We start from the raw sequence: 24,339 nt of genomic DNA on the forward strand, positions 1-24,339 counted from the left end.
TAAACTACCATTACCTTCATAGGCATTATTTTGTTCAGCTTTGGCCACTATTTCACATCTAGGTATATTCTTACAGCATACAGGTAAGGTACTTCAAGCATTATGACATTCCTTGCCCACTGAGATGGAAGGACATACTTGGAAAAAGTATAAGCTATAATGGTCCTTCAAGTTCATATAATCTGATTTTGTCTTAAACTATTTTTGCTCGAAGTTTTTCTTTTCAGCATTGCACATCTCTCTGCTTACCAACGCTTGCAGTGACTGCACTACACTCACACACATATTTTCAATGCAGTAGCAACATTTTGCTCATCTAATGCAGGTGTCACTCAGCTGTATCTAGACTGGTTCTGTCATAGTAATATGACTGGTTTTAATCAAAGTGTGAGCATATAACTAAATATGAAGTACTGTCATGCACAAACTGGGAAAAGAATACTTCAGAGCAAATTGTATTCTTTAAAATTCTGCTAAATGAATTACCTATTGAAGAAAAAAAATTAAAATATACACAGCAAGACAAAAGATGTATAGAATTAATCATCAAGAACAAGAAATTAAAAAGCATGCAAACATACACATGCATTAGTGAATTACAGAGGAAAAAAGAAAGCAAGCCTAACAAAACCAGGAAGGTTAAGTATTTTGTGAGTTACATTAAAGATTAAATATTACCATCAAAAAGAAGCATGCCCTGTTCAGAGAGTTTATTTTTTCCATGTGCTCTTTAGAAGTGAAAACTACACCAATAATCATCACCATAACTTCGATGGTGAACTACAGCAAAAATAAAATTATACTGCTTTAAATAATTTTAGAATATCTTGATTGCAATATCAGAAATTGCATCAGTATTCTTTTCATATTTACAGTGATTAAGCTCAGCTGATAACAAAGGTAGTTGTGAATGAAGACCCAAGTTCAGCAAGACAATGAAGTGAGGAGGGGGAAGAAAAAAAACAACAACCCTCAAAAAATCAGGAAGGAATGCAATTAAAGATTTGTTTTTGAAAATAATCACCTTTATGCTTTCTTGCAAGAACAGGGCTGCATGAAGACCCCCCTCCAGCTGCAAATCACAGAAAGTAACACATCAGGGCAAAGACAGAGCTGCTGAAATCATGAAGGAATTCTAATAGCCACAAATGGGAAGGAAAAAAAAAAACAAACAAAAACCAAAACCCAAAGCCAGGAAGAAATGGCAATTTTTTTGCTTTTGAAGTCCAAGGTTTTTTGACCATTTGCCATCAAATTACTTTGAATTTTCTATGCCACTTGAGCAAAGTTTGCTTTTAAAAACATGTTCTAAATTTCCCTGCTATGATTGCTTCCAGCTAATAATTTACCTTTCAGTAGCAGCAGTGTTGAATGATCTGTTAGTTCAATACAGAAGTCCCTACAGAAATCCAATCAGAGACTGATTCTTTTGAAACAAGTAAGTAGCAGTTAAGAGAATTTTAAGAACATGCACTTCACAGACAAGAAAGCTGATAGCTGATTTTAATAGTTATTAATAAACTTAAGTTATGCTTTCATTTCATGCTGGTTTTGGTATTTGACAAGGAGCTCTCAGTTAATATAAATTCTGATTAGGTCAGCTTCAATGAATCGCAGTTGTCACATGACTGGTAAGAACAACACTAATTTTGTGGATGAAAAAAATCTGTCACCATATTTAACTTGTTTTGTGTAACAAAAAAAAATCAACACAAATTAAAGAAACCTCTGAAGTTTGTTATTACTCAATGAACTCAGTTTAAGGAAGGAGGGAAAAAATACTTACTGTACCTCAGGAAAAAAGAAAGCCATGCATAACTTCATACATTTCATTTTATCCTTCATGCTTTTGGCTAACACTGAGAACTAGAGTTGATGATGCATGTTCATCTCCTTTTACTCAAATTACCAAAAATATAGCTTACCTATAAGTTCCACTATGCTCCCACTGCGGCTCCTGCTGGCAGGCTCATCTTTGGATACACTGACCTGAGCAATGCCCCCTGAGGTGGTCAGAGCATGGAGGAGTTCAGGTGGGGGAGTTCTAAAGAGCTGCTGTAGTAATTCTAAAGCTCCAGTCACAACATTATGGTCCTGATGTTGGGTGTAATGCAGAGTCAATTCATAAACCTAAAATGCAACAAAGTACTGAAGTAAATTATGAAGACACAGCACACTACATGTCTTGTCAGCTACAACATTACATTTCAGTGGTGCCTTAAAAATAACTGATGTTTGCTATATCTGATCTTCACCATACTCTTCCAAGGAGAGAATGTCAATCAATTGTAGCCATTTAACTGGCTTTTTGGTAGAAGTCCATTGTTTCTTTTTACTGTTACAGAAGGAAGAATCGCATCAAAGAGCACCACAATAACCTCCTAGCTCCTTTGGGAGCAGCTAACAGGTACTGTTGATTCACTTTTCTGGGATTTCTCGTCATTACTTATCAATAACTCCAGTCACTGGATCAACTATCATTTACCAAGATGAACAGGAATTTGAGAAAAGCATTTAGAATGTTCAATATCAAACTAATGCTGGATCAAGATTCATTTATTTTCCTTCCAATTAGTACTCTTCAGATAAGGGTTACTATTCATATTTTACCTGTATAAGTTGTTCTGGTGAAGGTGAAATCTCTGTTTCTTTCCTTGTTACGCCAAAACTGCCTTTCAAGCTGGTATCTTTTACTTGTTGTTGCAATAAAGGTATGAGATACCTCAGTGTAAGTAAAACACCCAGAATTAAAAGAGTAGGACGATCTTCTTCTACAGGAACCAACAAGCCTGAGGATAGAAATGAAGTAGACAATCACTTACTGACAGTGTTTAGTTTCGACACAAATGTTATCTCATGCAGTCCATATAATGGCTTCTTTAAATAAAAAACTCAAAACAACCAAAAGCTAGCAGCAAATTAAGAATGCTTTCTAAACATAGAAACATTTGAAAATACATCATTAATATTCCTGACAATTAGTTAAAGCAACATGGAAGAATGATCAGAGGATCTCGTATCACCTTCTCTGTTCCCTACCTCTTTTTACTCCATAAAAACACAACAAATTTTCTGGTTTTTTATACCTGAGGCTTTCACCAAGTGATTCAGACTCTCTTCCTCCTCTCACCTGCCTCCTATATTCACTTGGCAGTTTATGGCCAAATGTAATTCCGTCACATACATGCACTACCATCCTAATGAGAGACATTTACACTTTGCCCCTTCCAACAAGTATTGGGAAGCTTGTTCCATATATCTACCTCCTAATCACAGCCAACTCCAAAACATATTAAGAACAAATATAAGTTATGTAAGAAAACATAAAACAGGGAGGGGGGAAAAAAAATCAGAATCAATTCACGGAGTTCCTATTAGTTCTTCTGTCTGAATTCTGTACCATTGCCAGGACATCATCACACATCACCTTTAAGGGAGGAAAGTCACAATGTGGCATTTGAATTTTTCTCATGTTTTTGAAAGCAGCAAGGCTGACACGATAATGCCTTTTGTATCTGTTGGTCTTCCTTACCTCTCCTTTTGCAATATAGTCTACATACTAAAGAACCCTTTCTCAGTAACAGAACTGAGGCATGTTTCTTCTGAAATCCAGAGAAACTTCTCAACATGAGTTGCAAAGCAACCCAAAGACCATGCAAATTTCCCAGCTGAAGAAATATGGAAGCAATATCTGATGGAAAGTTGTGTGCTTTTAAATAGAAAAAAAAATTCCGTTTCTCGTCTAAGTTAGACCAGAATCTACATGGTGGTATTTCTAAAAAAGGTTACAGGGTATGTGCTCATGGTCCAGAACACAGCAGTCATATCCTTCACCTCAGACCTGCTGAACTAATAACTAACAACCAAGGTGATAAACCATGCAAGTCTTCAGATTCCTGACCCTGAGCATGCTCTCCCAGAATCCCAAGCTCTCCTCATTTTCCAACAAGCTATTTGCTTCCTGAACTTTAGCTTCTTCTTTTCAACGTTACTGACTAGCATTGCAACAGACAGAGAGATACAAGCAGCTTTAGAAATATCTTCATCTAACTTAAAGAAAATAGAGAAAGCATTAGCAGTGTCACTGGCAGTCTAAGTATCCTTGCTTTAACGGAAAACCTTCCACATATGGAAAGTGCCTTACATGGAAAAAGATGCCACGTTACTTACACATAAAGCAAATAATTTCCCCCCCCCGAATCTTACCTAAAAGTACATTCAATAACCAGGCATAAAAATACTGTGTTCTCCGGGAATGCTGACAGATGCTTACTGCTGATCCTGCTGCTGTTCGACGGATAGTAGGGGAACTGGATTTAAGATTAGCTATGAAAGCCTTCAGTAAAACCTAAAAACAAAGATACCTTACTTAACTTTTTATGAAGAAAAAAAAGAAGACAGAAGTGAATTAAGAAGTCCACAAAAGTATTTTTCATTTTTTATAAGCATTACTTCATGCACAACAACCAAGGGCAACTTCTGCCTTAATTCAGACAGGCAGCTGGAACATCGCTTGCTGTAACATCTGTCTGCTAATGCTGACAGCTGACTATGCTTTGGGATATAACAGGAAGCACTAATAGGGCAAAGAAAAGTACCTTAATCTCATTGTCGTTTGCAAAATTGCCGAATGCTGCCATGATTTTTGGTATTGCCGCAGCCAGAGTCTCCTGGACCGATTCTTCGGGTCTCTTACTTATCCGTGTCAGACAGGGCAAAAGGTTCACTAGGTATGGCCTAAGAACAGCAAAGGAGAAAAACTAATCTGAGATCAGAACAATGGTACCCATCTAGCTATTTTTAATTCATACTCAAATTCTGTGGTATTATTAAATCATACAAAAATATACCTGTTAGCTATATAGAATGTAGGAAAAAAGGAAAATAAGTCTTCTAAATACAAGAATACAACTTAAAAACCACAAGTCATTGTCTTCATAAGTTTTCCCCCCTCTTCCCCACATTCATGTATAGCACAGAACTAAAACTCCACTAAAAGCTAACCAAATAAAGCTACTCCAGAGAGAATAAGGTGGTAGAAACTCCTCCAACCTCCTAATTACCCATTTAAAACTTCAGAACAGTAACGTTTTGTTAACATCTGTATTTCTTTAAAAGTTCTTTGGAAAGTTCATTACTAGGGATGTATTACCTGCACTTTTGAGGCCGAACTAGATGGGCAAGCTCAGCAAATCTCCAGAGTGCAGCACGCAGACTTCTGGAAGCACCATTCTAGACAGAGAATGTAATTGTTACATTTAATCAAGCAAAACCATTTCCTAAAAAACCCTGCCTATAATATACAATATACAGTATGTATACTAGAGAATATATTTTACTTAAACAGATAAAAATGTAAGGTGTCTGGAAGCCATAAATTTTCCTTAGCCAAAAAGAAGTCAGCTCCATGACTACCTTCTTTTTTTTCTAGCTGGTATTAGGAATTTTCTGAGTGACCCAAAAATGAATAATAAGCAACACCATGAAAGAGAAGGAAATGTCTGAGATCTCTACTCTGCTGAAATCTGCTTAAAATACCACAGAGAAAGGCATCAATCAACAAAGAAACACTGATGATATGAGAGTCTAAAAATCACTGGAACACTTGTAGAGATACAAATGCAGCAGAAAATTGACAGCAGTGAAGATATGCAAATAAATAACATTCAGCTTCTGAGCACACCAAAGGAAATAAATCAACATACTGATCTGTATCACTTCACAATGGCTTGACTGCTTAAGTTTAGTATCTATTTGCCTGTCAACGCGCTTGCAACAAACGTGGGCAGAGCCCTTCCCAAACCTTCGTTTGCGAAGCCCAGCCATGATGATGATGATGATGATAATGATTTGTCTGTATTGACACCTTCAGTTGTGCACCTGACTTGAGCCAGAATGCCCTTACATTAGTGTCTAAGGATATAGTACAGCTCCTTAGCACTGCTGGAAATAAAGAAAACTATGGAAGTCTAGGAGAAAGTGTCTATCTAATGTAGTTGAAACCCAGCCAAAGTGCTTCTCAAATCAAGTCCCTCTGAAGACAGAGCTGAGATGTTTAAAAACTGTCATTTCTTTCTTTCTTTCTTTCACTCGTGTATCAAAGGCTTGCGGTCTTTTTAGCATGACGAGAAAAAAATACTTGCATCTGAATTACAAAATGCACATTTTTCAGGTTCACAACCAAACAACAGATTCTGGCATGGCTCCTAAAGTGATCCAACTGATGCACAAAAAAACTTTAGTCTGCTGGGTGCTCCTGTTACCTCTCTCACACCTCTGTCATGAATCTGAGAGCACCTTTCAAGAAACACATGCCACCTGAACAACAAAATATTTCCTCCTGCAGCTGGTCACAATGTGCTAAAATTTCAGAGCAATTTATATGTTGGCTGTTTTCTGTTAATTAGATATATGTCCATTTCCATACCCTCAAAAATATTGCATGACATTAAGGCACAACAATACAGTAAGATATTCCTACAGGGCCTACAAGTAGTCCAAATCTGCTGGAGGATAGCTATGCACATTGCTTCTGTGACTTATTTTCTAGAGTTCTAGCATTCCTCTCCAAAAATAACAAAAAGCAATATTATTAGTGTGTGACAAATAACACCCATATTTTCTCTTTATACAAGCCTGATTCTATGTTTATAGTTGCAAGGGATATGATTTCAGTAATATTGTCCTGAACGCAGCATTTCTCTTTTGTAGTCACAGACTTCTAAAAGGCTATTACTGAATTTCTTTCTGTGACCATAATTAAATTGTGACTTTTGGTGCCAACAGAGATGCTTCAGTATTTTTTCTACGCCTCTGTAAGAAGCTGTAAGTACACATCACATATTCATAAAGTAGCTGTAGCAGGTCTTCAAGTCTTGATCAAATGATTCCTCCAAGAGGTTGTGTCAATTAAGAATGTCACTGTACTCCATCTACTTTTCTCCACCCTTTTGCTTCAAGTTGTTCTTTCCAGCTCAGTTAGTGGAGCAAACATCATGAACATGCCTTATTCCTTTGGGTTGGGAGTCACTAAGGTTAACTCAGACTGCTGTTCGCACCAAATGCTCACACATTTTCTGCCAGATAAGCTTTCAGGAGTGGTTAAATCTGAAAAACGGGGCCAACAGTGAAGAATTCAGTAGAAAAATACATTGAACAGTCACAAATCCTTCCAAAATGAAGCTTTGACCTTGATCTTAAAAGGCAAACCATTCATTTACATTAATGCTACATTCCAATATACCAAAACAGGTAATGAATACCATATTTCAGAAGGACATGAAAGAAACTCACCTTTTTAATTTCTTTATATAGTTCTAACTGTAACCTGGGAAGATTGGAATCCATCAAAGCCTGCAACAAAATGCATCGAGAACACACTGTATCAAAGGGGAGGCAGTTTACAGGAACGACATCACACTTGCAATAGAACAGCTTCAAAAAAGGCACAGAACTGTCTCATGGTCCCTATATTTGATGTATAACTAGGAAAGCGATAAACACTGAGGAGGGACACCTTTATCCTTCACACAAATGCAAACAAACTCCACAAACTCTATTTGTAGCTAATATTGACTGCTTTATCCACTCTACCTACAAAAGGCCATATGGGATCAGACTCAAGCAGAGCCAACCCATCGTGCTTTCCAGCAATTGCCAGGAACAGATACTCAGGAATAGAACATTAAAACACAAGAATAGTATTCACCAAGCAGCAAGAGGCATCCCCTGCTATACACCCACACTGCCAAGCAGCCTACTACTATTTCTCAAACTGAAGCTGTATTTGTACCATTACCTTTAACAGCCCCTTGAAAATCCCCTCTTTCATCAATCAGCCTATTTTTTGCAGCCACTTAGTACCACAAGGTGTTCTGGACACCACAAGTGTCCCTTCCCAAGATCTGCTCAAGCACACAGCAACAGCGTACACCTTGTAGTTTGAACCTGCACTCTGGCTAAGAACCCATGTATGTGAAACAAAAGTAAGCACTGAGAAGTAGTAATTTTCTGTTCACCTCAACTCTGCCGTTCTCTTTCTTTGAAGTATCAGAGAATACAAAAAATACGAAAACAGTTCTGCTATATATGATCTCTTCATGCAGAATAATTTGTATACATTTGGTTACCCTTTCCCTTCCAGTTTTCTCTCCAGTGTGTACTACTATTTCTGAACGTTTCCACCACCCCTTCCTGAGACGAGAGCTCCATGCAATGTGAAAGTGCCTGCATTGTGGCTTCATACAGTGCCTTAACGTTTAATATTTAATTCTTTATTCCCCGCTCAATAATTTATTAATTTCTAATTTTCTAACTGCCTTCCTGGCCACCAATCATTAAACTCACATCTTCATGGCATTACTCAGGGTGACTACAAAATCTTATGATACACACTGAGCTGCAGGCCACAATTGCTTAAGCAGGGTTAGTGAAGTGCCTGTGGCTCCTCCAGACCACAACTTCCCCCAGCCTAAAACTGTATGTCCCAAAACTCCATTCACACCAATTATACCAGTCAATTGTATAACTGGCCTAGAAAAATCCTACCTGGGTTGTATCTTTATATTAACATAAGCACCCCACTGTAGACTGCAGGTGCCTAAATGACAGCAGGTAGGACTTACTTGATAAAATTTAGTTTTTTATGAGATGTTCCCTGCCCCTGTATATAAGGATATCAAGCAACATAAGAGGGCACCAATTACTATTTGGATTCAAGGCTAAGTTGTCCTTAAAACACACCCAACTAGAGCAACTCTTGTTGCTGGTGTAAAACTATAATTTTAGCAGGCTAGAATTTAAAATGTCATCAGAAAAAATTGTAAGCACACTCACTCTAAATAACTACAATAATAAAACCCAGTTACTGGGACCAACTGTACTCCAATCTGTGTGAAGAGTCCCACCAGTATCATTAGCACAGAGAATACTACAACACTGTGCATCAGCTTCAGAAACAAGACAGCTTGACCTTATCCACAGAAAACTGGTAAACTCACAACTTGGTATTTTTTCTTTTAAAGGTATCACCAAGGTATCACCAAGGTATCACCAAGGTATCACCAAGGTATCACCAAGGTATCACCAAGGTATCACCAAGGTATCACCAAGGTATCACCAAGGTATCACCAAGGTATCACCAAGGTATCACCAAGGTATCACCAAGGTATCACCAAGGTATCACCAAGGTATCACCAAGGTATCACCAAGGTTGTTTAAATTTTGAGCCATGTATGTTGTCTTTGAGGTTCTGACAGATAAGTGTAGTGATACTTAAAGATGACCTACAGAGTCCTTGTCTAAAGTTACGTGGTCAGCCTTGTCTAACACAGAAGTGTTAGTTTTTCAGTTAGACTAACAAGCATAAACTCCAGACACACAGTTACACAAGTAATGCTTACATCTATATTCTGCAATTTCAAAGAGAAAATACAAAACATCTACCTAGCAAAAGAATTAGTCTCTAAAAATGCCTGAGGTACTAAAGAAAGCTGAACTTGGTCTAAAATGCAAGCTCAGGGGTCCAACACCTCTGTTCCACTCATCACAAGCATCACTGCAACTTGCACAACCAAAAATAAAACTGCACATCTTTTTGTCTCTGTATTTATACACAAGAGTGTCTGCCTAAAGACTAAGTTGCTCACACACAGCATGAAACATAGAAACAGGATACAAGCTACAACCAGCTTCCATAACAGTCTGATACATCCATGTGGTTGGAATATCACACTGTTACCATTTCAGAGCTGTGACCAACTGGCAAGTCTAAGGACTGATAGAAGACTGACATTTAAAATCACTTTAATCTTTAAAACAAAACCAACTACCATACAAGCATTTGGAAAAAAAAATAACGTTTTTCAAGTTACCTTCAACCATGCCAGAAAGCAACAATATTAAATAGATTAGGGAATTTATGAGGTAAGTTTTACATCAAGCATATGTAAGAGTTTCACAGAAAGTAGGAAGTAAGTTTGCATGTTTGCAGTTTCAGAGCATCTTTGAAAGCAAATTAAGTTAAATAATAGTGTATGCATTTTACAGAATGCTCTCCCACAAATGGAAAAACATTTAAATCAAAGTGAAAAGAGCAAAGTGTCACAGGGCAAAACAAAGAAGGAAGGCACCTGCACTTCCTCATTCCCTATCATTATGGAATACACTACATAATGAGTAAGCTTTCTTCACACAACTTTCAGCCACAAGCTCAATCCCCAAAACTTAATTCCTTCAGATATCAAATAAACAGAACTTAACTGAGGAAATCCATAAAGAAATCAGGATGCTTAGTTTGCTTGCTTCTATGCACCCCTTCATGCTAAAGAAAATTATTATTTGCGCATTTCTAAAGCGTTTGCATCAACTAAGTTAATTCTGCAGGTACCTAAGGTTGACTTAAAGTTCAATTATTTCCAGGGAGAAAAAAAGCGCAAGCGAAGGCAAACCTGTTCTGAAAGCAGCAGCTCCAAGGATTTACTCAAAAGGTTCATTTTAAGATATTTTGAATCACAATTTAGACCTTGCCTGACCTCCTATGAATGCCCATCTGCTGTTCTCCAACAAGCCCTTCACTCTGGATCACAGTAGGGGAATAAACAATCTCCAGAACACCATATTTATCCTAAGTACTGCCTCAAATCTCCTCCTAGAAGTCTCAGCAAAGCACACTACCTGAATTGGGGCATACTACTAGCCCAGAATGAAAAGGCACTACAGCTTTCAAGCAGCTTTTAAATAATATTTTTACCTTTCCTCATGCTAAGTATCTTTATGTTTACAGAGCAATAACAGAGTATTTCTCCCACACAAGATGATTAGATGATTTTAGAAAAGCCAACATTCTTGTTTTGGTTGACTTGAAGAGAACTATTGTTGTTAATGAGCAACTCTACAAAAGACTAGATTGGAACAATGAATGACAGAAGACAAGTTAAATATGTTGATCTGGGCATTAGAAGCTCTCCTAAGAGCACCTACAGAATTTAGTAAAGAAGCTTACTTAGCCTCTTACATTATGAGGTATTATTGAAATAAGAAAAGCAACTGCAAGAACATTAGTGTGAACTCATACAGGACACTGCATCCAGAAAAGGCAAAATGTGGTTCTTACTTTAATAACTTTATTAAGGCATTCATCAGCAACCATCCGGACGTCAGATTCTGCATCCTCACTGCACAGGAGAAAGAGTTCCATAGCAATGCCCAGCAGCTTCTGAAATTCTGGAGAATTTCTAAATAAACAAACATTAGAAAATTACAATGTGCACTCTGAAAAGGAAACACTAATGGTGTTTTTGAAGGAGTTTTATAATCCAACTACACATATATTATACACACTTACACAGGAGGAGAAGACATACAGTGTATTAAAACACTTCATTAGAAGCTGGGAGATCATTTCCCTGTTCTTTCCTACATAACCTGGCCAAGTATTTGACCTCTGTGCCTAAGTTTCTCTGTCTGCAGTAGAAGGATAATGCCTACTCTACCAACAGTTAAAACAAAAGTACTTCTTCAACTTCTTGGGATGGTTAAAAGCACAAAATCATGCCATTTCAATTTTAAACAGAAGTTCAGCACTTAAAACCAGCAATTATCAGGAATCCTCCAAATAGGTAATACTACAAAGTTGCTATTCATCCTAATGCAATAAATTAAAGACATTGTCTTTAATTACCTTAAAGACTGAGCAATGATGTTTTCACATATTGTTAGACAATGGTTCACTCGATCTTTCTTGGTAGCTGAAAGTTCTTTCTTTCTAAAGGAAGAAAATAATGACAATGAGTCTGAAACAAGAGTTCAAAAGTGACCATTGAAACATTCTTGCTGGAGCAGGGTCTAATGATTATACACGAAAAAGATGCACTTTCTGGTCATTAGACAAACAGCTGTATACCAACCACCTGTAACCCCAAGAACTCATATGCCAACTGCTGCTGAGAGCAGGTAGGACACAAGCAAAGGGAAGGACACAAGCTTAGAAAGACAATAAACCATTTAACAGGGAATATCATATTAATTCTATAATTTTCACTGGGAAAACATTCGGGAAAGAAAAATGAAGAAGAGTAAATGGAAAGGAAAGAAAAAGTGGAGCAGACCTAGAACAAAGTGAAAATAAAAGAAACTGATAGAATGAAAAAGGTTGGGGAAAAGAAGCCATGAGAACAAAAAATACCACTTTTAAAAAGACCTTCCTCATACATAATATCATCTTAGACTTTTTTGTCTGCCAAGGTCTTGAACTTGAGTTCTCTTAAATGGACCATATTGTATCTGAACTGCAAAAGATGACAAAGCAATCCAATCATAGACTACATTCCTCCAAATGGTAATTACAAAAATAGCAAAGCTCAAGGCACAGTCTCTGCCCATCGAGAATAATGTCCCTACAGTAACACTTGGTATAGCCCAGAGTGTACAAGAAAGAGAATAAAATGCACAAAATCAAAGGATGTGCATCCACAAATAATGCAGAGCACAATATGAAAAGCTTCTACTTCACAAAATCTGTTTAACATTCACTTCAGCATGACATAAGCTCTTGAAATAGCAGCTCTTCCCTGCTCCACCCCCAACAAAGGAACTGAGAACAGAGAGCGAGACAGACTCTCAACCATGACTGGGAAATTTTATTTCAGCGTGCAGTATCTCCTACTCCCAACTTTACTGACACAGAATCACTTCTAGGAAAGCAGATGTTACTTTTAAATAATTAAGCAGTAGCAACACTAGAGCAAAACCACACACCCAAAGGTACTTTTCTGAGTCTGTTTCACAATAAGGAGTTACCAGCACTTACATTCACAGAGAATCTTCCTTTTTGTTTTTCAAGTGAAAACTGATCACCTGTATTTTTAGTATATAATTTTCCATCTTAGCAAAAAATAGCAAAACTCATCAAACAGCAAAACAGTGTCTCTGAACTAGAAGCTGGAAAAACATGTGAACAGCCTTAAGTTGCATTAATATCATTACCACAACATTAAGGACCAAAAGCAAGTAGCCAATGAGCACAGTAAATTAAGCTAACTCAAAATACAGTGTTTGACAATTTATTTTATTTTAAGAATTACACTGTAATATTTAAAAGCTTTAGCTCAAATAATAGTACGGTTTTGGAAAAAGTCATTCTTTGCCAGCATCCCTGTCCTTTTTCTTCCATCAGGCTGGAAGTGGGGAGTTGAAAAGTGTTACATTATTCCCAAGATTTCAGTTTTTCCCACAAAGATCATCTCATCCCAGAAATACCTTCCATTTCTAGAAGTTTAAGGAATAGCTCTGAACAAGGCCATTTTTCCATTATGGTTTGGCAGCACTTTATTTAGGCAAGCTACAGCATTCCTCAAAGGGGATCCCTTCTTGGGCTTGTGCTCTTAAGCTACTGGCAGAACATGAGCAGACAACTTGAATTTGACCAAGATACACAGTGTCTTTCTCTCCCTCTTGAAAAAGCACCAGAGTCTTCAGCAGCATTTCAGATCATCTCTAACAACACATCAAATACCCCCCGAGATGCCCATCTGATTTCACAGCGTCAGCACCACTGATGTGAACAGCCACCTCGGAAAATAAATCATTTCACCTTTCAGGATCATTTTGCCCAGCATTGCCCACATCTCTTATGAGCACCATTTTCAGCACACATTCAACCCAAAAATAGAACAGGCACATCTGAACTTGCACATAAACTCAGTATTCCAGATACAAAACACATTAAAGATACTGCTGAATGAGACTGTTTTCAGAATAAAGTTCTTTATTATCTACACATAATATAGCCCTGAGCAAGGCAGGCTCTGCTGTTCAATACTGCTCAGACTAATAGAGATCAATCTCTCGGGCAGATATCTGTAAACAGAGAGCTCAACTAACATTTAATCTACCACTGAAAATTCTGCTGAAACAACTAACTTAAAAAAGGCCTGGCTAGAGAAAATTTAAATTCTAAAGAAATTATTTAAGGAAATGAAAAGTGGAAGGAAAGCCACAATGTACATCACGTGTATGCACACATTTTCTGTGCCTACAGAGGGAGAAGGGTAACAGAACAGGATCTAGAGAGAACATATGATTTTTTTTATTTAAAAAACAAAAATAAAGCTCTATTCAGAAGTATCATGAAGTCCGGAGGCAAACTGCTGATGAGCATACCCAGGGGGGCAACAACAGCATCACACATTTGATGAATCAATCACACATATCTAATGAATAACAGAAGGCAGGAGATACTGGAAGTAGCAGTTATCTACAGGAAAGCTTCATCTCACATGCAGAGGAGTTTAATCTCCTGCCTACTTCTACAGACCATCTCTAGCCAGGAAGATTAATGAACAACGTAAGAAAACCATCAAGCCTGGATAATTTTCCCCTCTGAGTCCTGGTGAGCTGACTACAAAGAGATGCAGCTCAACAATGCTAATTTTTATTAGACCTTGAAATTAAGGATATGTTACCAGTAGAGAAGTTCTAAAGCTGAACCAGCAATAAGAAAAAGGGTCAAACCAAACGGCTTGACATTAATCTTAAAAAAAATAACAGGAAACTAAAAGCTACTCTATTAATAACAAACAGAAGTATGAGGGGGTCAAGAAACAAACTAAGTTCAAATATGGAAGACAACTGAAACAATGTGTATTAACACAGGCAATGATGGGTAGTCAAGTTAACCAGAACTGGTCTACCAGACACTTTAGAAATGCTAATTCCAAAAACACCACCTAGGAACCACCACTGTCAGGCAGGGTAATATGTATTATCCACACTGTTCACATGGTCTTCCAATGAAGCAAAAATTCATGATAGGCATCCATATAGCACTAATCAAGCCAATCTGTGACCACAGCTCCAGGCAAATATAAAAAAACCAGAAAAACTGGTGAGTACAGAAAAAAGGATATTGTTGGAGGGCATTTGGGCTTTTGCAGCACCTTTTGCTATATCAGTAATGGTTAGAATCAAGTGTTTAAAAAAAAAAACAAATTAAAAAAATTACAATAATTGTCTATTAGAACAAGTTGACAAGAGAAAAGGTGAGGAATCTACCTTTGGATTAACCAAATAAAAGCTAAATACCTCTCCAGAAGAAACACTAATAAGTCATTCTCTCAGCTGATAAGAAGTAAAAATTAATAAAATGTAAAATATAGGATGTGTGATGACCTGTCTGCTTTTTAGTTTCAGTGAGTAAACTCTGAATTTTTACATCATACTAATAAAATTCTAAGTTAGTGGGAGCTTTGTAATACAAAACACAACACCCAATTTAAAACAAAATCAAAGAGTCTGAAAAAGATAAACATGGATAAGGAAGAAAATCAGATGCCTCAGCAGAAGTGCACAGAAGCAATATGACAGAGAGCTCAAGTTAAGTTTCAGTAGAAGGGAAAAAAAAACCCCACAAGAGATAAGAGAAGGGACCAAACACTGACATCTGACTGCAATGCATAACATAAGCATAACACATGATTATTGCTGATTAAAATCTCTCAAAACAGAAAAAGCTCTGGCCTTCTTGGTAAAAGTTTGGATTTGATTAATATTTTAATAAAAAAGTAAAGACAGGATATCAATAATACCAAAAGTTCTGGAGTCATTGTCTTATAGCAAAGTGAAGAAAAACATGGATACATATTGTGCAAACAATAAATTCTTCCCTACCCCGATCTCTCTGATCTTAAAACATTTCACAGCAGGAGGCAGCCCTCAGTAGGACACAGGATCCAGACAGAACTACAAAATATTTAAGTGCTATTTACACAGAACCATAAGGAAGATAAACACAGAGACAATTTTCCTTTCCAGTCCATTACAAACAAGAAAAAATAAATGCAGACAGTGTTGTGAATTACACCCAAGACGTCACCTGCCATTTCACTACAAGTTTGGGAAGCTTCAGCAAAGGCTGTTACAATGGCCTTTCACTGGCTTTTATAAGGCTCAGTGCTGTCACTAAATTTGTACTGCTCCTGGGGGCATGCAATCCCATCAGCTTCCTGAAAACACAGCCTATTTTTAAACACAAAGCAAAGTCAACAAGGACAACTACAACACTAATTTTTTAATGTTCAGAGTAGAATATGCCTAAATTTAGACCACCCAAACCAAGCATGATATTCCTCAGCAAGCATCACAAAGAATTTTCAGGATTTTCTCTTGAAATACCACAACCTGTCTCATCAGTAACTTTCTAGACAGACTTTTTGAACTGCATATAGGAAAGACTAGAAATAGATGGTCATCCATCCCCCATGTCACCCAAAGTACTAATATAAAAAATGCACAACAGTAATTTATCTAGAAACAATCAGCTCATGAAGATGAGCTTTTTCACCTATTATGCACCAAGTGTGACGATGCATTGAGATTGTTTGAGACAACACTCTCCAAACAGAAACAGTCCCAACAGTGATAATTTAGTTGGCAACTGTTCCAGAGTGTGCTGTGGGAGCAGGTGGCCCAGAGCCCGGAGCCGCTGCTTCGCTTCCTCTGCCAGCACCGTGTGAAACCACCAATTTAGGAGTTACCTGCTCCCCAACCCTTCTGCTTCCCCCATCTCCCCAATAGCTGGAGAAGAAGTAACAGTGTGACTCATGTCTTTATCCTGTAAAAACCTGGGTCTTTGCACCTGCTCAATAAAAGCTATTTTAGAGGACGCAAATGAAAGGGGCAGCACTTTGGTACTGAACAGCTCCTTGTCCTCCAATAATGCCTCCTGATGGGACACCAGAGCATCTCATAGATATAATGCATTTGTCCCTTATGCTTAAGAAAGCAAAAGGGTATCAGGAATATTTAAGCTAATCCCTCTCAGGTCTCTGCACAGCAAGTCACAGCACAAGACTTTAAAAGAAGTTTATCACAAACAGACATATCCACAGCAACTCCTTTCAAACCTTTCAGAGCTCAGACTTAACTCCATTCAACTTTTGAATTCATAAATGTTAATGCTTGTTTTTAACTCCAACATGAACTTTCAGGGCACTGTTCTGACAAGATCGAAGAAAATCAACCAAGTGACAATTGACACTCTTAAAGATATGAAAGTGAACTACAGAATGGAAGAAATTTCTCTTGCTCTGCCCTGAATCCTTATTTCAAGAAACCTGTATAATCAACTGGAGAGAGCTCAGTGAAAAGACACTCACGCAGAAAGAATCAAGCATTGAAAAACAAGGTTTACGAGGGAGGATTTCGAGAGTTACCAGAAAACAAAAGGTTGAAAGGAGTGCTTTAAGTTACGCTTAAGGGGTTTTGCCTTTTTTTGCAGCAGTGTATCAGCCGAAAATAAGGTTCTCTTTCCTAGACCCAGCCTGTGAAACCCACACAGCAGCGCTGTATCCCCCGTTCATCACCCGCACCGCTGCATTTTCAAACGTGCTCCCCCTGAAAGTTACTCCGCACTTAAACTCCAGCAGAGTCGGCGGCAGTAGCAGCAGCACCCGGACAGGTCTGCGGAGCCGCCTCCTGCCCAGGACGGGGCAGCGCCGGGGCCGAGCGGAGGTGGCGGGGCGGCCGCCCGGGCCCGGGCGGGGCGAGGGACGCGTGCGAGGACCCCCCAGACCCGGGCATGGGGCACTCACGGTCTCTGCAGCGGCTCCTCGGGCAGGGCAGCCGGGCCCTGCTGCTGCTGGAAGGAGCGCAGGGACTCGAACGCCTTCGTCAGCTTCTCCATGGTGGCCATGTCCGCTTCGCCCGCGCCGCCGGCACCGGCCCGCGCTCAGACCCGCCCTCTCGAGGGCGCCCCAGCGGGCCCGAGCGCTGTCTCACCGCCGCTGCCGCCGCCCCTGCCCCGCTGCCGCCGCAGTGCCGGCGCTGCGCGGGCCCGGGCCCGTCACAGCCGCGATGAATGGGGCGGGCGCTGCCCGGGGCCGCGGCCGCCTCCCGTCCGCCCCGCCGCCATCTTGGACCCGTCCCGGCGGCCCCCGCGTCGCCGCCGCCCCGCCCCCACCGGGCCGCCCCGCCCACCCCGGCCCGGCGTCACGCGCGAGCACGCGGCAAAGGGGCGGAGAAACAGGGAGAGTGACAGCCGCTCTGTCCAATCAGAGAGCGGACCCCGCCCCTCCCAGCGCGCCGGAGCCGGCGGGAGGCGCCGGGTCCCAGAGGCCGCCCGGCGCTGCTCCGCGGCGCCCCCTGGTGGCGGAAAGCGACCGTGACCCGCGGCCCGTGAGGGGCCGGACACCCGCACCTTCCTCAGGGGTACTCCTCGCACTCGTACAGCACACGCTAAACACACAGGATACAAGAGACAGTATACAACATTTAAATAAGTGATTAGATTACTAAGCACTTAAAAATAAAATCAACAGTATTGTGAACTTTCCAATTATAACCACTGATTTTAAAACATCCACTCGCTGAATACAGATTGTAAATGTCAGCTGATGAGACCCCGTAATTCAACTTATATCTCAAACACATGAAACTGGGTGCCAGCAATGGAAATGGAGAACAGCTCTTGGAACTATTAAGAAAATAAATTTCTAGTAATTCCACTTGGTTATTGGTAGCACATATGAACAAAAGAAGCAAAGCTCATGTCTCTGAATATTCAGGCCAACAGAAGTCATCACAGATCACATTCCTGCCAAATATTCAGTAACTCAGCGCTCTGCCAGTTAACTTTATTAGCATGTTAATAAAACACAAACCATTTGAAACATTTCTCTGCAGCAAACCTATCCACAGTACTGAAAGCAATTCAACTTAGAGCAAACCCCTATTTCATTATAAACGTGTAACAAAATGTGAGCTTCTAAGATAAAAAAAAAATTATATTTTTCTCCGATAAAGCCTGCAGAAAGGTTTCTCTGGAACATGTGGATGATCATGAATTTTTCATTTAGCAAATGATACACGATAGAAGGTGACAGCAGAGCTGGAATGCTGCACACACTGTGTTAATTGCATGTGTCACTCCACACTTTCAAATAAACTTAAGCACATTAAGAAGAGCATAAGCTCTTATAAAAGATTAAACAAGCCACCAACCAAGTCGGTCCTTGCAAGCCTGCCCTGAAGCTTTAGATCAAATGTGTGCCAGTCCCCTATGGGCTGCTGACTCACTGGCAGGAGCGCCGTGGCACTGCCTGCCCACAAGCACATCCCTCTTTGTTCTTCTTGTCCTTCCGAACCGGATCGGCAGTGGGAGCCCTCTGGCTCATCAAGCAAGAGTTGAGACAACTGTAAGACAACTCGGGGGCATCAGGTTTTTCTTTAGTGAGTACCTTTATCAAAAGTACCCAATCTAAATTTACTGCCCTGTGGTTTTGCATGTATCGTGTCACTGATCCTGCCCCACAAACAGCCGCACTGGCAAAAACAAAGTCATGTAAAACAGGCAAGGGGCAAGAAAAAGCAGGCAGGGTTAGAAATGGGCATTTTTGTAATGTTACCATTACCTCAAAGAAAAACAAAGTCACAATTCCAATGCATTAACAGTGCACACTTTAAAGATTATATGAAATTTAGTGGATGACAATGAAATAATCTCAGCCTCTTGGAGAAAAAAAAAAGGAACGTGCTCTTACCTTGTCTATAAGGTTACGTCTGAATCTAATGTTTTTAAGAACAGGTTGGACAAGCATGTCAGGAATATTTTTCACTGTCTTGAAGTCACACTTTGGCCGGTATTTCTGCATTTCTGTGAACGATTCACCAGGTAATTGGCACTACTCAAATAATCCAACAGACTTCACAAGACTGCTGGCCCACGTGGTTTGACATACGCACAGATAATCTGCAACATTTCATAGCACAGTTGTATTGTTGTTAAAGTAATTAATTTGAAGCTGTTTTGTAGAGCATTTCAGCACTTAGTCCTTTAATTCATGTCATAAAATTACAGTAAATGTGTTGATGAAAAACAGCCTGTCCCAGTAATTTTTTCTGCAAACAGAAATTTATGCAGAAATCCAGATTCAGACCATGAGATAAAGTATCAGCTGAGCCAATATAATAAAGCTAGGGCACTTTTTCCTGGATTGGACTATCTTACATTTGTAAAAAAACTTACAGTATGCAATACATATTTTTTGCTTCAAGAAATTGTAAATTTCTTTTTCAAATTACAATTTTTCTTTTTATTCTATCTCAGATACCATGACAGACATGGTAAATAAATCACATTAGACAGTAATAGATGTGGTTGAGATATGCGGCAGTGTTTTGCTTTTATTTCAGGAATTACAATGTTAGAACATCCAGGAAAACAGCTCACACAAGAACAGTCAGTGGTTTGGAGATGCTGGAAATAACACATCACATTTAACAGTCAGCTTCCTATGCCTTGAAAGAATTCTGGTGGTTTGGACACATCTGGAACATGACAAAAAAGTTACCTACATCTCATGTGCAAAACTCAAGTTACACCATAAGAACAATTATTTATGTACAATAAAAAAGAATTGTACATTCAGCAGAAGAGACATCATAAGCACCAAAATAAGCCAGGCAGGTAATTCAAATCAAAGTAAACATGAATTCTGTTTAAAGATGCTTTCCAATCATTCAAAGTATTTTCTGAAAATCTATACTAAAATGAAGGTGGTAATTCCAATGTTAAATTAATGTAATACTAAATTGTAAACCATAGAAAAATATTCCTTCTGTTGACTTATTTTAGTAACTTGTAAATAAGTATTCTCTTAACAAATGGCAATGAAAAATTTCTTGTATTTCTTGTTCACTGTTGTTTGAAAAATAATTGGAGTGCATTCTAAAAATGGATTGCTACTGTATTTAATAGCTTCTATCATTGATTTATAAATTAAACAATTTCATTCTGAGATGGAGGCAATTCTCTTTCATAACCCTTCAAAACTACTGTTTTAAGACTGATTTGGGAAAAAAAAAAAGACAACATCTATTAAAGGCTAAGATTTGTCAATAATGCTGTTGTCACAGAAATACCAGGTTTTTTCCTATTTAATATTATTTTTAAATTCTCGTTTTTTCAGCTGAGACTGTTTTGTTGTTGTTATAATCCAGAAACATAACACTATCTCTATAATGAACACTACGCCTCAGGGGGGCCAAGGGGAGGAAGCTGACAATTTTTTTAGTAGGAAAAAAACCAACCCTGAGGCATGAAGATTCTATTCTGTTGGTCACAACATTCAAAAGCATTAAGTAAACCAATAAGATACTGGTACATTGTTTCACAGTTTCTGAATTTTGAGCTAAATAGAGATTCATGAGGTACACGCAAGCAGACATTGAGACTTATGTACACAAATGCTTGGAAAACAAGCCACAGAAAAGGAGGGTTGATCTCACGCAAATAACTCCATGGAATTCCATAGATCTTTCCAAAGCTTGCACCAGCTGGGCTACTGGATTGTCTCACTGCTATTAAAGCCTTCTAACATATAGATCTAGAATCTCAATGAAGTCATACCAAATAACAAGAATTTCCTTGGCTTTCCCCCTTCTCCCCCCACAACACTTTATTGGGAATAAAAGGCTACATAAATCAGTCAACACAACCTCCTGCCTTCCCCTTCTTTGTCTCAGTTGTGTCCTAAAAAAATCAAGATGTAAGTTCATGTTAAATTTATCACACCACAGTATCTTGCTTTCAGGTGTTCTCCCTTCTCCTTACCCCTTCCCCACTTTCAAAAGGCATCTCCAAGCTCCCAATACTCCAGTAAAGACATTTAACCCATGTTAGTCACCTTAAACACCAAAACATCTTCATCTCCACGTACCGTATAAGGAGAGTTATGTTGATCCTTCCAGCTTCCTGTCTTTTCTAATTCTTTAGGGGATTCACATTAGATAATATCTAGTCATTATTATGTGCTTGTATTTCTAGCTAAAGGGGACAAATTTTTAGCAGAAAAATGCCATTTTGAGCCTACTGGGGAAAAACCGACCAACCAAGAAAACCCAAACCTCAAAAGGAATGGAATTTAGGTCTGAATCCGGCAAACGTAGTCCACTCAAAACCAAAAGTATTATTGAGAATTGATGAAAAAACTTGTGAAATTAAACAAAATAAAACTTCATAAAAACAAACAAATCCTCCGCTTTTTTACAAGGAGTTCCTTGTCCAAAGAAGCAGACATGTAAATAACCACTTTTTAGGAACAATTTCCCTTCTCTCTTCATCTAGTCTTTTTTTTTTATCGCAGAACCCTGGAGAATGTGTTGTCTCAACACTCCAAAATAGAGAAGTTGATTTGATTTTTTTTAAGTTAAGATTCCTCTCCATCCAATGAGGAAAGAAAATTCGAAATACATGATAAATAAACTTGCAGATATTTTTTTTTAATCTATTAAAGCCCATTCCTGTATTTTCTTCATAAAATTTACTCAGCTTGTGTCCATGGTATTCTTGCCCAAATTTCAAGTTGTTCTATGCAGATATTAAACCCACTCTGTCACCCCATTTGTCCAGTCTTAATACAGCCCCCTTTGCCTCAGAACAGCAAACCTAAGAGCTTAAAAAACTAATCCCCTTAATCAGGGAAATGATGACTTCTGCAACCAGGTAGGTATTTATAAAACACTTTTACTACTTCCCCATTTTTCCATTCCCATCTCTTTAGAGTCCTTGTATTACTGTGGTACAAAATTAAGAGGGTCAGGTCAGACCATGCCAGCTCATTGTCTCACACATAATGGTTCCAGCCAACACCCTCACTTCAGATATTTCTCTTTCTGTCAAGCCTCCCATCCCTTCACTATTACATCAGACCATCTTCCAGTAATTCATTCAAACTCTCTCTCCCTCTGCCAATTTCTCTTTGTACTTTCCACAAGTCATTTTGGTGTCCTGTGTGCTGCTGTAGACTGCAGGAAAAATGCACTAACAACACAGGAAAAGAGTCTCTCATTCCTTATTTCTGTGGCAATTTCAGATAGACACCAGCTGAGCCCCAGTAGGGTTCTGTAACACACTGGTTTTTCAACTTTTTTCAAATTCTAATCCATCAAAACATTTGTCTTTAGAGACCAAATACTGTGAATTAAAACCTGATGATGGGCTTGACAACCAAATGTATGTTGTGAGTTTCTCAGAAGCAACTTAAATTTCTTCCAGTGGGTCTGTGGATCACAAGCAGAGACCTTTTTGAGGTGGGGGGCTACTCAGTTGCTCTGTGTGTACAATACATGTGTGGTCTGGTTGGTGCCCCAGAGATTTGAAAGGAAAAAAAAAAAAGAATGTTCAGTGGAGACAAATCTTCAGAATACAGAACAAAATATGTAACTAAAGTCATGTCTCCAACTCCAAGAGCATTCCATTACATTTTAAGTCCCTAACTCAAATTTTGAAAACAGAAAAGGCTCTTAATGAAATGTGCTCTTTAAATTGCCTCTCACACAGAGATTACTAGTTTTACTGGAAACCAAATAAAAAGTCTGGCATGTGTGAGTCCAGAAGAATGGAAGTTTGACTAGCTTTCAGGTACCTTTTATCAGTTTTACTAATGAACATCAAGTAATCATAACAAACTTCAATACCAGCTCCACATTTGTGTTAAGCAATCATTAAAGGCAGGTTTTAATGTTTCTGTTTTAAAAGGTTATAAGAAAAAAATATTTACATAATTAAATTTGCTACTTTAAATTATCTTGCCCTTTCCTCAGTGGCAGTGATCGCTGACAACCCCACAACATTGCATATTACAACATAATAAGCAGAGAGGAGGTTAGTAAAAAGAGCCCATGTTTTGTTTTTTAACCCATTACAAAATTATAACATCCTAAAGAGAGTTAAAAACAATTTCATTTACAGAAAAAAATAAAAAGGTGTCCCCACAGGTATAAAGAAATCCTTTCAGTAAAGACAACACACTTTTCAAAATATAGTTACAAAATTTTGGCATAGGTTCATGCCAAGAAACTGTATGAAGAGGATGTGTAAGATGGGTAGAAAAAAGAAGAATGGGGCACTACAGTTTGTCACAGGATTAAGCTAAATGTTCAGAATTCTCTTTATACAGAAATACAGAAAGATATTCTACAGAGCCAGATAGTAAAGAGCAATTCCTAATAGCTGGCCACAGTGCACTGAATTCCTTTTTTTTTTCTTAGCAGTTGCTTGAGAGATACATTAGGTAATAGCACTGCCATGCTGCTGGATAGTACCAGAATTATGAAATTCATCAGTACAGCAATTTTAAAGTTAAGAAAACTGCTAATAAAGATCCTAATTAACAAAAAGAGTTTTACCAGGAACATACAAAGTCAAGTTACACTAATGCCATAGGTATTATCTCTGTGCTTTAAAATCCTTTTAGTATTCCTAGATTCATTCCACTGAGAAAAAATTAATCAAGATAAATCAAATACATACAGAAACACACTCACTCAAATGGCACTCATTGC

The 24,339-nt window shown here is 38.6% G+C and overlaps 1 protein-coding gene across 5 annotated transcripts in view; it reads right to left on the reverse strand.

Moving 5' to 3' along the window:
* Window positions 1-17,891, reverse strand: part of HTT (huntingtin) — an 80,760-nt gene extending 62,869 nt beyond the window's left edge. For 2 of the 5 annotated variants that reach the window (XM_064653362.1, XM_064653361.1), the window contains exons 1-10: window positions 17,589-17,890; window positions 11,681-11,764; window positions 11,114-11,234; window positions 7,294-7,353; window positions 5,153-5,232; window positions 4,599-4,737; window positions 4,207-4,348; window positions 2,611-2,789; window positions 1,926-2,130; window positions 1,025-1,072 (exon numbers count right to left, since the gene is read on the reverse strand). In XM_064653362.1, the coding sequence (XP_064509432.1) occupies window positions 1,025-1,072; window positions 1,926-2,130; window positions 2,611-2,789; window positions 4,207-4,348; window positions 4,599-4,737; window positions 5,153-5,232; window positions 7,294-7,353; window positions 11,114-11,234; window positions 11,681-11,764; window positions 17,589-17,689 (1,159 nt within the window). In that variant the 5' untranslated portion in view covers window positions 17,690-17,890. Of the gene's footprint in view, window positions 1-1,024; window positions 1,073-1,925; window positions 2,131-2,610; window positions 2,790-4,206; window positions 4,349-4,598; window positions 4,738-5,152; window positions 5,233-7,293; window positions 7,354-11,113; window positions 11,235-11,680; window positions 11,765-17,588 lie in introns of all 5 variants that reach the window. The other 3 variants (XM_064653365.1, XM_064653363.1, XM_064653360.1) reach the window with 2 other exon arrangements.
* Between the last annotated feature and the right edge of the window lie 6,448 nt (window positions 17,892-24,339).

Source organism: Pseudopipra pipra, chromosome 4, assembly GCF_036250125.1.
Source record: "Pseudopipra pipra isolate bDixPip1 chromosome 4, bDixPip1.hap1, whole genome shotgun sequence".
Taxonomy (NCBI): domain Eukaryota; kingdom Metazoa; phylum Chordata; class Aves; order Passeriformes; family Pipridae; genus Pseudopipra; species Pseudopipra pipra.